Below are 16,500 nucleotides of genomic sequence, written 5' to 3' on the forward strand. Positions count from 1 at the left end.
AACAACCACAACTACCACTCCAACAACCACAACCACCACTCACACTACTACAACTACCACTCACTACAACTACCTACACACTCCAACCCACCACTCAACAAACTACACAAACCACAACCACCACTCCAACTACTACAACTACCACTTTAACAACCACAACTACTACTCCAACAACCACAACTACCACTCCAACAACCACAACTACCACTCCAACCACCACGACTACCACTCCAACAACCACTCCAACAACCACAACTACTACTCCAACAACCACAACCACCACTCCAACTACTACAACTACCACTCCAACTACTACAACTACCACTCCAACAACCACAACTACCACTCCAACAACCACAACCACCACTCCAACTACTACAACTACCACTTTAACAACCACAACTACCACTCCAACAACCACAACTACTACTCCAACAACCACAACCACCACTTCAACTACTACAACTACCACTTTAACAACCACAACTACAACTCCAACAACCACAACTACCACTCCAACAACCACAACTACAACTCCAACAACCACAACTACCATTCCATCAATTACAACCACCACTCCGACTACTACAACTACCACTCCAACTACTACAACTACCACTCCAACTGCTACAACTACCACTCCAACAACCACAACTACAACTCCAACAACCACAACTACCACTCCAACAACCACAACTACCATACCAACAACAACGACTTCCGTACAGACAACACCCCAAAGTAAGTACTATTTCTTTGTTTGGAAATATATTAAATTGAAATATATAGGTTCAGTTGTTATAATTATGATAAACAAATTCAAGAACTTACATATATCTTCCTTGCTATTGACGAAATATATTGATCTTTCAGACACTGTTCAAAGGGTGGTTACGATCAGAATTCTAGTTGTAATATCTGTCACGATAGACCTTAGCAACACCCAGAGTCAAGGTTACCAAACAACTAGACAAAACGCCCGCGCTGCAGTAAGTAATTATCTCTCTAAATATTCAATATTTGCATATTACAGGATTTTCTGCCTTTGTGAGTAGTCATTGATATCAAATGCATACATGTGTGTTGATGGTCGAAGTGTCATATTGTCACCAAATATGGCATCATTTTTGCTCTGTATAATCTAATGACGTTACAATTAATGCCTACCAACAACGTCAGGGACTCTGTGGTAATCAGAAAATGTGATTCGTAGAGTCTTGTAGGTCACGGCGACATAGTTATAGGAGAATGGAAATTTGAAGTCTAGGCCGTGCCAAAATAAAGAAAATGAGTACATCATCCACATCGTTTTGTTAACCAAAAAGCAAATACAGGATATTAAATATTTCGTATTACAGAAAAACAGGTAATGTTTGGTTAGCATCAATACTTCGATTATAATTCGCGGAATTTAGTTGCATTAAGAAAGGTTAATCGAAAAACAGAATTGTTAGAACTTCTCGCCTGTTGAACATAATTTGATATCAAAATAGTCACAGAAAAAGCGTTAAAATATATAATAAATATTCGAAATATAAGAAGTTGAATTTGAGTACGTATCTGATGTTTTTAGCTGGCGAGGAAACAGCAGTGTAGTCAGTTGTTAAAAACGTTTTATATATATTTCAGCTCTTCATATTTTACCGGAATATCCCTGGATTCATAGATGTTATTATATTTGGCTTACGGTGAGTATAAACTTCACCTTCTGTCCTGTATATAGTAATCTCCTTCTTCCGATCTTCTTCCTCCTTTCCTTCCTTCTCCCCCTCCCTATCCTACCCATCGATCTCCTCGTCCTCCTCTTTCCCTCTCCTCCTCCCTCCTCCTTCCTCTCCTCTCATCCCCCTTCCTCCTTTTCCCCTATCCTCTTCCTCCCTATCCTCTTCCTCCATATCCTCTTCCTCCCTATCCTCCTCCTCCATATCCTCCTCCTTCCTCTCCTCTCATCCCCCTTCCTCCTTTTCCCCTATCCTCCTCCTCCCTCTCCTCTCCTCTCCTCCTCCTCCCTCACTCTCGTCGTCATTCTTCTCCCTCCCTCTCCTCCTCTTTCCCCTTACTCCCTCTCCTCCTTCCTCCTTCTCCTCCACTTCCACCTTCCTCCCTCTCCTCGTCCTCCTCCTCCTCCCTCTCCTCTCCCTCTCCCTCTCCTTCCTCTCTCTCCTCCTCCCTATCCTCTTCCCTTTCCCTTTCTTCTCCTCCCTCCCTCTTCTCTTCCTTCTACTCCCTCCATATCCTCTTCCTTCCTCTTCTCCCCTCTTTTCGTAAACAATATCTGATCAGTGCTTCTGTTGCAATCATTTGATTAATGGCAAATTGATAACACAAATATTAAGACCTTTATAGTCAATTTTCAAATGAAACTATACAATTAGTCATGAAATATGAAATGTTAACGACCACACTCAATTTAGGAACACAGAATTTCGAACCGCTAGCGGGACGCTCTACAGAATCCTTGAAAACATTCTCATCCCACAAGTACCAGAGAAGATAATAAAACATGTACCTATTTGGATGACTTTGATTGGCCAACCATTACAGATTGGCAAGACTATTCTGCATTTGCATATTACAGAGTTATTTGGGTATTGATTGTGATGTCATATATTTGCGAGCGTAACGTCATAAGTTTCGGAGAAAATGACGTGAATTGCGCTCACAAAATAATGACGTCACAATAGATACCTACCCGCAAGGGAGCTAACTATGTAATATACAAATACGGAATATTGAATTCTTAATTATCAGTTATAAATTTTAGACCTCTTCCGTTTTCTTGTCTCTACTCTTCAACCGTATATATAATCATTTGTATTTTTCTTATCTGATAGACGTGGAAGTCTTGTTGTAGACCATAGAATTGTGACAGAGGCCACAGAGGAAGCTAATGCTGGGGTTACCAATGCGCTTGTTGGACTAGCTTCCGGTGACTCACTCACCTATGACAACCAAAGCGTTCAAACTTCTGAAGTAATTTTACAAAACGATGCTGGAGCACAAGGTAGGTAACTCATTCAAAGGCACGTAATGTATTGACTTTAACTATTGAAGAATTAATTTGAATATATTCGTTATATTATAACATTAAAAATGAAAAATGTCAATGAAATCATTACGCCGTCATCTTAGCCAATCAAAAGCGCCGTTACAAACGGCGAAGCCATTTTTTCCTTTATGAGCTGATAAAGTAAATTTTAAGCCAATGAAAATGCTCGTTACAAGCAAAATTGAATTATTATAATACATAAACCAATATTTTGAAACAGGTCATTAATATTACAAATATATAGCTGTTGCCTAGTATACTTTAGTTGTGACATAATGAATGATCTCAAACTAGAACCAGAGTGGACATCCCCGCTGCACAGCTTTAGTAATTGATAGGGACATTGTAGAAATCTATATAATTTACTCAACTCCGCTTTATGTCAGAGTTCTGTGTACCAAAATTGTATCACAATTTGTCAAGTAGCTCAGGAGGAGTTCGCCGGACAAAGTTGTGTCTATAGACAGACGGACGGACGAACAAACCCGATTCCAGTATATCCCCTTAACTTTGTTGCGGAGGTATATTAATATGATCACAAAAAACATTAATACAATAGTTAATTGCATATTAATAGACAGTTAAATGTGTTTGATTGTCTAATCTATTGTTACCATCTTAACAGTTCCGATAACGACCAACTCAGAACCATGTGCCCTTTTCACAACGGCATTGGGAGGGTGTAGTGACGGACAATCATGTTTGGTGGTGGGAGGAAATGCCACCTGTGTGTAAGTTTTTATGTAATGTTTTAATATGATTTTATGAATTTAATTAACAATGCCCCTTGTTTAAGTTTCCATGTATAGTTTTAATTGACTTTGATGGATGAATGGTGTTAGTTTAATGTAAACTTATAGACGCATGGTTAACACGCCTTTAAAATTGTATCAAAAAGAACTTTTTATGAATATTGAAAAATTGAATCTTCATCAAATGAAAGTAACATTCCATTATTGTATTAGAAGCATGTATTCTCTTATCGATTGTTTGTTCTGTAATTCTATAAACGTTTATCATGTTTATTTAGTTATGCGGTGTCTTTACTTTTCAATCAGCCTTACGTTAGCCTATAGAAAAATCCGTATAGCCGGTTAGGTTCGCCGGCCAAAAGTTTCGCGGTTTTATCTAAAAATGACAAAATCATATTTTAGCGGTTTAAAATTTTCGCGATATGGATTTAAGGATATATAGCGTTCAACATTTCTCAATATTTTGCTAATCATATTTACGCGATTCGGCTATGATCGCAAAAATATGATTTGCGAAAAACCCGCGAAAGTATCCGGCTATACGGTAATTCAAATAAAATAAATGTTTGTTTTGATTTGTTAATTTTCATTTCATTCCCGTTAAATTGTCCAATGGTATTGTTATCTACATAACAAAAACCCACGATAGTATCATGATATGCACCTTTAATATCCAATGTCTTCCTTCTTTCTTCCAGAGACAACCTTCCGACTGGTGAGTGAGAATTGCCTAAGACGCATTTTTTATCAATTTTATTTTATTGTTTAAATATGCTACACCATTGTCAAAGTTACTTATTTTACACCATTACCACATTTGAAAGTTTAAGCTTCTTAATTTCCTTCAAGATAAAAATATATATTTACAGTCAGTGGTGAATTGATGGTATAAACCCCGTTGATTTCAACAGAAGGCTACTCAACTTTATTTCTCGATAGATTGAGTATGTCACGCGCAATTTGGAGCCGCGCGGATGAATTTATGATGGTCCAAATCCGAAACTTGGTGTTTTCAGTACCGAACGTACGTTCGATGAACATGTACATGTATCAAAATAGGTTTGAACACATATACATGTACGTGTGTGAATACAAATGTAGAAAAGCTACAGTTTTATGTTACTACCGTACCTCTTTGAACAATGTTGTACAATGTACAGTTTTGCACATTCCGATGACGTCGCAATGTTTACATGTTGTGTGTCGGTGAGTCTGTGTTGTTCGCTACAACATGTAGATCTACATCCTATTTGTATCTTAATATCTTTGGTTGTACGCAAATGGATAAGATGTGTCAGGACAACATCAGTCTGAGTTGCATAAGTTTAACCAAAACGACCTAGCACGATAATTTATTTTTGTTCGCCTCGGGGGACAGACAAGTCCTGTACCTATCTAGATTCTACTGTGAATCGGCGAGATTAGGCCTTTCACAATATACGTTTGGGTGTTTCGAAATACATGTATCAATGAAACGGAATCCTACAATTGTAGCTTTACAATACTTGTAATATATATCTCTAACATTTATTGAAGTGTTTGAAACAACAATATAAACATAAGCTAACATTTTGAGAGCGGTAAACGTTTACAGTAGTGGGCCTACCTGTGTCACAGGGGGCCAACTCAATGAAAATGGATGTTGTCATACATTTTTTGTATTTGGTGGATGGACTGATGAGTATATGTGACAGTCATGTGATTTTTTTCAGAAAATATGAAATTTGAAAAATTATTAAAAAATCGGGATATTTAGACTAGTATAAAACAGAGAAAGGGACGACAGTCGCCATATTGGAATTTTTACCCCCAACTCCATTAAAGTTATTTTTTCACAATAGTATACCTTTTTTCCTAGAGTCATAGTCACGCATCAGTCCTCCGATAATCTATAGTCACACACATACAATGCAAAAGCATATAAACGATGTCTATAAAGTCGAACGCAATATTTTAATCCAAAATTACCGGCGCTTTCTGACTTGTGACATCGAAAGCAACGTCCTAGTGGAGAGCGATTAGAGTGACTTCCCCTGCAGTGTAATTCAGTGGGTTTAGTCAGAGATATTCCGATACGTTTGTTTTCGCGGAAAATTTTAATATTAAAACGGCAAATAGAGAATTTACGATTTTCATATAGTTCGACAAAGTAATATTATCAGAAACTAAATTTTGCGTATTTGCTATGAGATCATAATTTAATGAGTTTTTTATCAGATCAATGTCGTACAAAATAATGTCTTTCACTTCTGCGAGGAATATACAGATATGCGGTATTTACCGTCTAATTAAAACGATATGATAATCACAAGTCACATCTTAATTTATTAATAAGAACACATATTTATTTTACCAATTGTGACGTCACAATGACAACACAGTGGAAATATCATGTTTGACAGTCATGCACTGAAATTATCAAGAGAGGTTTGCGTGAGAATGTAAATTTCATGTATTTTTCATGTATGTATTGCAGACGGACTGGAGGTTATCATTGGTCTTGGTGTCGGGGTGTCGGCCATTATTCTCTTCACCACGATTGTATTGATTTGGATGTGTATTAGGACCAGAACCAAAAGAAAACACGAAACAAAGGAGAAAACACTCAGGTAATCTACAGATCAGTTCACCATTTGTGATGTTTCCTAACTCGTGCTATGATTATGCCTCTTTATATATTACAGAGTTATCTCCCTTACCATTAGGTATCCACTGTAACGTCATTGTTTTGTGAGCGCAACTCACGTCGTTTTCTGTGAAAAGTATGACGTTACCATCTGAAGCATATGACATCACTATTAATACCTAATCGCAATGGCAGGTAACTCTGTATTATACAGATACGGAATGTTATTATAGGTTATATCAGCTGTATATAACAAGCTATGGCGATTTCTGTAAACTGTTGAATGTGCAAACAATGCATTAAACATTTGAATGAACACCCTAGTGTAATGAAATTATAATGAAAATCAAGATCTATTTGTAGAAGAAGCGGCAAAATATGCGGCCAGACCGCGATTCGAACCCAAGCCAGATGTTCTAACTGGTCACTGACGGTCGGCCCGTCACACAGAAAATACAATCAATGCATTTATATGTCAGTAAATGTACTTACGTGGGAAAAGTGCTAAGCAAAACTTTCTCTTAAACAGAGACATCTACAGTAAGTATTTACTCTTACAATGACAATGTGTTTTTGTGTCGCCAGGCCTCCAAGGACATTTCCCAAACCACCTACACGTTTCCAGTCTAACGTTCCAAGTTGGAGTCATCAGCCAACGTTTTACCACAATAAAGGTCTGGATCTTAGTGAGGAAAAGTTTGTGCCTACCTCATTAGGGTACCTGCCATCCTATAATTATCTGGACCACGAAAAACGTACGTAAAGAATCGTCTTACATTATAGTCAATTAAATAACAAAATCTTAATGTTATTTTTTAAAATTCTTATCTTAAATAAGGAACAGTTGTTAGTCATTTAAAGTAAAATGTACTTAATGGATGGATTTTGAAGAAGCTGTAAGCACCTATCACATAGCATTATGACTGTTTAGCTTAATTGTCCAAAACTATGGTATATTCTCCTTGATATGTGAGGATTATCCTCACAGAAAAATCTGTTCTGTCAAATCGTATAAGAGTTATTGCCCCTGTTGTATGATAGTTTAAACGAATTGTCGCCTAAGTGGTGTTTTTGTCGTCACGTCTCCAAAGCATAATATTAAACTAGTGATTGATATAATTAAGAACTATAAGAAATTGTACTTGTTAGCTGATCAGGTAAGCTTTTACACTCTAAATATTAGGGATAATTAAGGACGGCTTCCAACGTATGTAGTATGTTATGTGTATGAATGTCTAATTTTTGGATACTGTGGTATATTCGTGTTGTGTCTCTCCGCCATAGCGGAATCGTTCGCCCATTTTATATTATTATCTTACTAAAGCATATCGCAAGATAAATGTCTTAGAATTAAAATACAAAATGTACATTACATTACTGATTTATAAAAATGATATCTCAAATGCATTATTTTTATTCAGACTATTTTAATTATAGCTTAAATCTTCTTTTTAGCTCGAAAGAAGCGAGATCGTGGACGTCAGGCTGATGATACCTATTATTTTAGTTCTTCGGGCTCCGTAAGTTTATACTTTTCCTCAATACACATGTTAATATTTAGGTTTTCACTTAAGCGTTTAAAGCTCTTTATGGACTCAATGTCATTTGTTCAGTAACGTTGATATAGGCCTACGCAAAAGATAAAAAGGGTCTCAACATACATATAACTGTTTTAGTTCTTATGACTTCAAAACAAAAAAAAAACATTATTTTTTAGGAAAGATTTTGGTCGGCGTGAAATAGCATGGACGAAGTCATTGAAGATTTGTGTATGTCTTGCCAAACATTTTGTACAGTTACAATATATTTTCTAGGAGGGTTACCGGCATTGATGGAGGGAGAACCTATCGAGAGGATGTTGCACCGACGAGTAGTAGAAATGACAGTTATAATATTCTGTGATCTCACACAGTCTGTCAGTGAAGTGGCAGCCACAACTTGACAAGTCGACATTATGGTCCCTTGGATATGGACGGGGACGAAATAATGCTTCAGACTTGTGGAGCCTTGTTTCATTCCAACTTTTGGGACAGTTCATAGAGTAGATATGGACGGGGACGAAATAATGCTTCAGACTTGTGGAGCCTTGTTTCATTCCAACTTTTGGGACAGTTCATAGAGTGGATATGGACGGGGACGAAATAATGCTTCAGACTTGTGGAGCCTTGTTTCATTCCAACTTTTGGGACAGTTCATAGAGTGGATATGGACGGGGACGAAATAATGCTTCAGACTTGTGGAGCCTTGTTTCATTCCAACTTTTGGGACAGTTCATAGAGTGGATATGGACGGGGACGAAATAATGCTTCAGACTTGTGGAGCCTTGTTTCATTCCAACTTTTGGGACAGTTCATAGAGTGGATATGGACGGGGACGAAATAATGCTTCAGACTTGTGGAGCCTTGTTTCATTCCAACTTTTGGGACAGTTCATAGAGTGGATATGGACGGGGACGAAATAATGCTTCAGACTTGTGGAGCCTTGTTTCATTCCAACTTTTGGGACCATTGGATATGGACGAAGACGAAATAATGCTTCAGACTTGTGGAGCCTTGTTTCATTCCAACTTTTGGGACAGTTCATAGAGTGGATATGGACGGGGACGAAATAATGCTTCAGACTTGTGGAGCCTTGTAGTCGTTTCATTCCAACTTTTGGGACATAGTCGATATGGACGGGGAAGGAATAAATGCTCAAGACTTGTGGAAATTCGTGGTCGTTTCATTTCAAGTATTAAGACAGTTCAAATGTTTCACTTTTAATACCAATACGAATATGTAACATCGATGCGAAAAACGATCGGGTGCTCAATTGTCATACGATGTATGTATGCTAAAAATGTGTTTGAGCTGAATGATTGCGAACTTTTGAATTAATGCTTAGGTTTCTTTTTCATTATTTGAATGATGAAACTAACTACAATATATACATAATATATGCACGTCAAAGATGCCATTGCAAATTATTAGTAAAAAATACGCTGGTAAATAAGTTGATGAATTATCATATTACATTATCCCTCGGTTAATAGAATAATAGATACTGTAATTTTTAGATTGGGCCGAACAGACACCAGAAATGTCTTTTGATGTTCAGGGTTGATTTTCCGTAAGTTTGATAGGTTATATAATGTTGAATGTATGTAAAGTGGGAATATGGATGTGATCAAATGCAGTTTGAGTTCTATAAAACATGTGTTCATTTATTTAATAAAACTATTTATATATATTTATATATTTACCTCTGCGTAGTTCCAAACAAAAAAAATGTATAAAATGATATCGTTAACAATCATTTTTATTGTTTGAGATTAATATTACTAAAAGTTGGATAATATTCATGATGATAATTATTTCATTTGAATCTATAGATATTCATGCTGGCGTGAACGTATATAGACGATATTCATACCTTAAAATCAAAATCATGTGTCTTCAATGTCCATATCTTTTGATTTTTTATAAAATATATTTGACATACAATTTATAGATACATTTGACAATAAAACTGTAATATATATAGATAATATGTAATGTATGTAAATAATGTGTATTTTTTTATAGATAATATGTCATTTTTGTAAATAATCGTGTGTACTTTTTGGAGATAATGTTTACTATTTGTATATAATGTAACTATGTTACCAATTGTGCCTTGATTTACTCGACATTTGATTTTAAATTTTCAAATTTCGTATTAAGACAGTTTTAGTTAAAGAACATTCATTCGAATGATCGATATACCCGTTTCTTATTCACAATTTGAGACTTCGTTTTTATCCTACAATTACGTTAATAATTACTACAAGTAATTTTATAATGTTGAGAGCATGTTATATTTATTGAAAACAAAAATAAAATCAATTGTTCTGTTCATCAGAGTTTTTCATGTAGAACAAAAACATCTTCGAATACTCATATCAGTTTTGTCGTAATATCAGACACATCTCCCGATGAAGGACCCATTTGTTTCAAAGTGGCTTATGAACCATTGGCTACACCCGCCATTCCCAACCTGGTCAATGTAGCTTACTTTGCAGGGGTTACTATCACTGTCATTATATCCATCCCTGCACCATCCTCGATATTCTATGGGTTACTATCACTGTGATTTTATCCATCGCTGGGCCACCCTCGATATTCTATGGGTTACTATCACTGTCATTTTATCCATCGCTGGGCCACCCTCGATATTCTATGGGTTACTATCACTGTCATTATATCCATCACTTGACCCCCATCGATATTACACAAGTTATTATCACTGTCGTTATATCCATCCCTTGACCATCCTCGATATTTTTAGGGTTACTATCACCATCCTTGAGAATCTAGAAGAAACATGTATTTCGCAGCTAAAGAGGAATCGCGAAAATAATTACTAAACAGTAATTGCCGAATGTTTTCGACCACAATTGAAATCAAGCATTTTAAGGGATTGACGATAAAACCTAAGTGTTTTGTTTTAAGACATAATATGGACAACAATTTTTTGCAAAGATTTATTCAGAATATAAAAATAGATCAGGTGACACGCAGGTGCAGGCGTCGGATGCTTTAGAAATGCCATCCACAGAATTTTCAGTATTTGTGTTTAACATATAACAGGCATGAAATAAATGCACAAAACCATTTTCACATTTTGACAAGCAAATGGCATCAACTATTTTTTCTATCATTAATATATACATTGCATTAAAAAATAAAAAAGCTTAACATATCATTTTAACATTTCACACCTTCAAATCATGAACACAGAGGTGGAGTGTTTGTGGTAATATGGCGGGGAATTTTAACCACTCAGCAAACGCGGCCCCTACATTCGAAAAGATATAAATATCCTCTATAAAACTTAACTGACTGAAAACAGGAGACCCAGAAGGCCTGTATCGCTTATCTATTTATTTAAAGTTGTATTTGCCGTAATATTCATACACACAGCTTAATTCGTCAAACCAGATGGTTTTCAATAAATTACTGAAGAACAAATAAAACGTCCATTTTGTTGCCCAGTTATGCCACATATATCTTTTTTAATCAAGTAATTATCACTCTGACAATTAGAAATTACAAAATTTGCTTAATTAATATTTAACCCCCACATTATAATGATGCTTTTAAAAATATCTTACTAAGAGCTATTACATACTTTTAATTAAGTTTCAGATAAGTTGCTTATATATAGATATCACCAATTTGACTCCTGTTGGCCCAACCCTCTAACCCCTGGGGGTCAGCGCCACCATTAGTTGATTTAGAATCCCCGACCAATAAGGATGCTGCAAATGCATTATGAGTGCTATCCCATGCTTAGTTTCAGAGAAAAGGTCTGTGCTATGGAAAAAGCCAAATAGAAGCATTTTGGTCTCGCCCCTCAGGACCTCACTGAGTCAGCCCGACGATTTGTATAATTTTCAGTCAGTACACCATTAGGTGCTACTAACCAAATTTTGTGCAATATCCTTCAGCGGTTATGAAGAAGTCAATGTTTGACGGACCTGCGGACGGACGGACGAACAGACGAACGGACGACAGACGCCACGATATCGCGTAGGCTAACCTTGGTCTTTCAAACCAGGTAAGCTAATGATCTAAAGAGTTATACCGTACTGATGTCAGTATACCTCTGCCCTTGCATTATGTGCTCTGTGTATAGGGCAAAACCGGTGTATTATAAGGATCGTGGGATTAACGTCTACAAAACGCCAGTGTATAAATACATTACTTCTCGTCTATTCCATTTCTGATCATGCCGGATGACCAAATAGGTATAATTCCACGTGAATCAAAATCGTGATTTTTCGTTTTCCAGTCTTATGCAAATTTAACTTTAAACCTATCCTCTCTATACTCTCACCATTAAAGATGTGCTATAATCAAATCAAGATATTTCGTTAGACGGTAACCAGTAACCAATCAATGGACGAAAATCGGGATATTTACCTCGAAAAGATTTGATGCATTGAGTGATGTTTGGCTTTGGGATATTAGATAACAAATAATTTAAAACCTCGTATATATGGCGTCCCTTTCCGAATATTGTTGTGCCGGAGCAAACGGTACGACCCATATAAACGAATGCAAACTAATAGTCAGGGTGGAGTTTCATCAGAGAAGCCACTGACCCTTCTACACTTGATGATTTATTCAAAATATTTTGTCAACCGGAACATTTTTACAGAAAAAGTATAAATATGGCTAGGATGAATGAATTGATAGATACTCCATAGATTGTCAGTGTTGACCATGCATGGATATAGTTCTACCTGGATATCAATTCTTTTATTTGTGGGTATTGAAATTATTGGTGCAATCCGCTTTGAAGGAAAGTTTGAATGGGACCATGAAGGTAAGTCAGATTTACTTGCTACTTCTGCGTTTAGGTTTATTAAGTTTGCTACTAATATTAGCCTTTCTAAAAAGTTGATATTTTTTAGTAAATGCAATTTCGATATATATATGAAAAGATATCTAAGTGAATGAAACGTGCGATATAAATATGCAGTTCAATTAGTAAAATTCTTCCGATTGCTCTAAAAACACAAAACAATTTTGATTTAATTTGTTGCATTTTGATGCATACAAAATGACAGGTGAAGTAAGAATTCGGTAGAGTTTACTATAGATATGTAACCTTAAACTATTATTATTATTATATGGGAGGTACTGATTGGAAAACGCGTGAGTGACCAATTTCCAATTAACACATACGCAACCTAATTGTGACACTAATGCTATCAGGCTATATTAAGTTCATATGTATTTTGTTGTTTTATTTGAAAGAAAAATATCGAAAGTAAGATCCATTGCTATATATTAATTGTTTATGAAGAGGTACACTGTACATGTGAGGGGATATACCTTTGCGGTTTAAAATTACATTATTCTTTTATAGAAAACACATCATGTTCGCTTTTCAAGCTCTTCAGTCAAGCTTGGTGGTTATCAGGCATGATTCAAGTCACTTTTCAAAGAAGTGTATAAATCTATTCCGTAGCAATGTACATGCTAATCTACTTGTAGTGTATACATAGTTTAGCACACTGACATTGATCGAAAGCTCTCGATCGAACGATATTTATACAGAAAAGACTATAATAGGGTTGAATGATGTAACGGTTATCGGTGGTATGATCTGTTTCTCCTTTAAAAGAACGTTGTAATACAGACTTACGAGAGCATGTAATTTGCACAAAATGAAACCGGACCTTAACATCCCTCTACCTACTTGTCTCGTGCGTAATAATGTACGAAACGTCTCTGAAATGTATAACGAAATGTATAACGTAAATGTATTGCTGTCAATCAACATCAATTGTAATCTACCCGGCATAACCACATAGCCTGGGGATTTCATTGTAAAATATCATCCTAGTTTGAGGACGTTTTATGCTACAAAATTAAACATTAATTAAAAATGTAGCTAAACACAGATGAAAATAAATTTGATTTAGCAATGAAAAAGTATCTTTACACACAGGCGATTTATTTTAGTTAAGATATATTTCTATTTCTAAAACAAATCGGACTATAATCAATATAGTTTTGCTGTTATCATTGCCGTGATATATCCATCCGCACCATCCAACTTTGTGTATCAGTGCAAATGTAGACGCTGTAAATTCATACTGACCGATGTGATATTCTGTAAATTATTCTGGAAAGGTATTATTCATTGTGTCTAGATAAACGACAATGCAAAGATAGCAATAAATGCTCTAGTTTCTTAATAAACAAACAGAGTCGATATGAAGACTTATTTTTTTTAAGTAACTCAGTCGGTAGAGCATCCAGCTAACGTTTGGAGGTATGCTTATTATTTTCAGAACATATTGCGTTACAAATTGATGATGGAGAACGTCATAAAAGATCTCCTAACGGGTTGCAGTCATTTCCGGATATTCTCGATGTGACCTTTGACACAGACAACACTACAGTCAGTCTCTCTTTGAGACGTAACTATGGAGTTAATGAAAACATGCCTATCTACGTCATCAAAGGAAACAAAGTTGTCATGGAAACGCTTCCGCCAAAGAACGTAAGCTTATCTTAATATTATCAAAATCTTGAGTATTAAGCTATAAAAGAACCGAAAGTAAGTTTTCACAAAACATTTTAAAACACATATCGGCATTTTATTGTGGCGGATAATGTTGATAAATAAAGTTGTAATTATTGGGGAATTCTAGATCATAGTTTTGTTTTTACTGAAAAATAAACATATTATCTAATTGATTGTAGCAATAATAATACAGTCAAACTGTGTTTTCCGATTCTATATAGTACTTTAGTGAAGTACGATAAGCATTTTGATGTGTCATTTTTGTTTACATTAGCGGACCGCGTTCTACCAGGATCGTTCTCACGGGGCGTCGTTTATAGTACAGTTCACGAATAAAGAACTGTCAAACATGGTGAGTCCGAATGTCCTACTATAAAATCATTATAAGTTATGTGGTAGATTAATTTTGGTGGATTTCATATTAAGATCAATTTTTTTAATCGATCTTCATACAAAAGAAAATGTCATTTAATGACATCATTTTTAAAAAACATTTCCTAAAAGACCTCGTTAAACAAAGCCTTAAACTGAAACTACACTAACGCCTGAAACAATTGGAATGTCACTTCTACAACTGAAACAAATATAACTAGAAAGTGGTTTTCATTGCACCAACTGGAAAATATCTTATACGAATATCAATCAGTACCGTAAAAATACCAAGTTACTATAATGCTTGAACGGAAAATTAGATGGATAAATGACTGATGTTTTTATTATTATTATTATTTTATTTGCCTATTTTACGTATAAAAACAAATACAAGCTTTATGCTTATTATGACGAACAAGAATATGCTCATGTATTCTTTTTCTAGCTTATATCTACGCTGAATAAAATAGAGATAGAATAACAATACATACATATAGTCAGAAAGAGAGATTTTCGAAACCAAAATAGTCAAAATTTGTTGTGATTTTTTTTATGCCAAAAAGGAAATAAGCCACAATATCACTACACTTAAAAGATGCCAATAATAGTACGTATTTTAAGCACTATCTATCACTCTATGACCATATTATTTTTAACACTTTAAGAATCTATATAGTTGTTGTTATTATAATTCTGTCTTTTTTCTCATTACAGCACGGTACAGTTTATCTAAATGGCGTCCAGTACTTTTTAGAAAATTCAAACGGAAGCTCCACCAGTGCTGAATTTGCAGATTTTCGGCTTCGCAGGTCCAAAACAAAGGAAATTAATTTCATGGATTCTATTTTCGAAGGTGATGTAATCGCTTTGTTTTGTTAATTTGCCGATGTGCAACAGGGAAGTTGGGATTAGTTATTGCAAACGTATATTCAAACTGATCTTGTTACCATTATATTATTTTTCAAGTTATATGTACCGCAATTTTCATACACACGAGTCAAGGTAAGCTTTCAATATGTTATTCATCACCAAAAGTTACCTACATCAGTACAGCCAAACATCAATATATCTACACCTCTAGTGAAGTGAAACGAGTACCTACGATCAGACAACGAAGCCAAATAATGGTCTTTATTTACATTTTGCCACTGCGACTCCCATTATTCTAATGATAATCGAGATCTGCATGATGAGCCAATAAATGCAGCCTAGACTTGGTGTAGTAATATCTACATAAATGGATGTGAGTCTTGTTTACTGACACCATGTTAGTCCGCGAAAGAAAATTAACATTGCAGTTGAATGAACCAGTATGGTTATGAAACTTTTAAATATTCATAGCGCCCTGACGGGCGCTATTCCATTTATCTGCCAACCAGATTGTATTTATATCTCCAATAAATGCAATCTAACAATCCTTTAATTGCTGAATAATTTCATTTCACATTTTTACTTTTAGTAGTTTTAAAGGGATTTCTGCAGGAATGTTTCCGTCTTAACAAATATTTTAAATAAAAACTACAATTTTACAGTTTCTCAATTCGGTGTTGTAACTACGCTAGGTTTATAAGGCTTCTGAAGCCATTTTAATGATTTTCACGTCTTGTTTCATCAAACCTTATGGTTTTTGATAGATAACT

At 35.4% G+C, this 16,500-nt stretch overlaps 1 protein-coding gene across 1 annotated transcript; it reads left to right on the forward strand.

Annotated features, from left to right (window-relative positions):
• Positions 1 to 62: 62 nt before the first annotated feature.
• Positions 63 to 8,839, forward strand: LOC138310856 (uncharacterized; the record flags this gene model as incomplete). The annotated part of the gene is made up of 10 exons (XM_069252186.1): positions 63 to 741; positions 874 to 989; positions 1,630 to 1,688; positions 2,835 to 3,004; positions 3,675 to 3,780; positions 4,500 to 4,516; positions 6,278 to 6,410; positions 7,013 to 7,182; positions 7,883 to 7,947; positions 8,242 to 8,839. Coding segments are annotated over 10 exons (1,533 nt in total), but the record flags the coding sequence as incomplete, so codon positions are not given.
• Between the last annotated feature and the right edge of the window lie 7,661 nt (positions 8,840 to 16,500).

This window comes from Argopecten irradians, chromosome 16 (genome assembly GCF_041381155.1).
Source record: "Argopecten irradians isolate NY chromosome 16, Ai_NY, whole genome shotgun sequence".
Classification (NCBI taxonomy): Eukaryota; Metazoa; Mollusca; class Bivalvia; order Pectinida; family Pectinidae; genus Argopecten; species Argopecten irradians.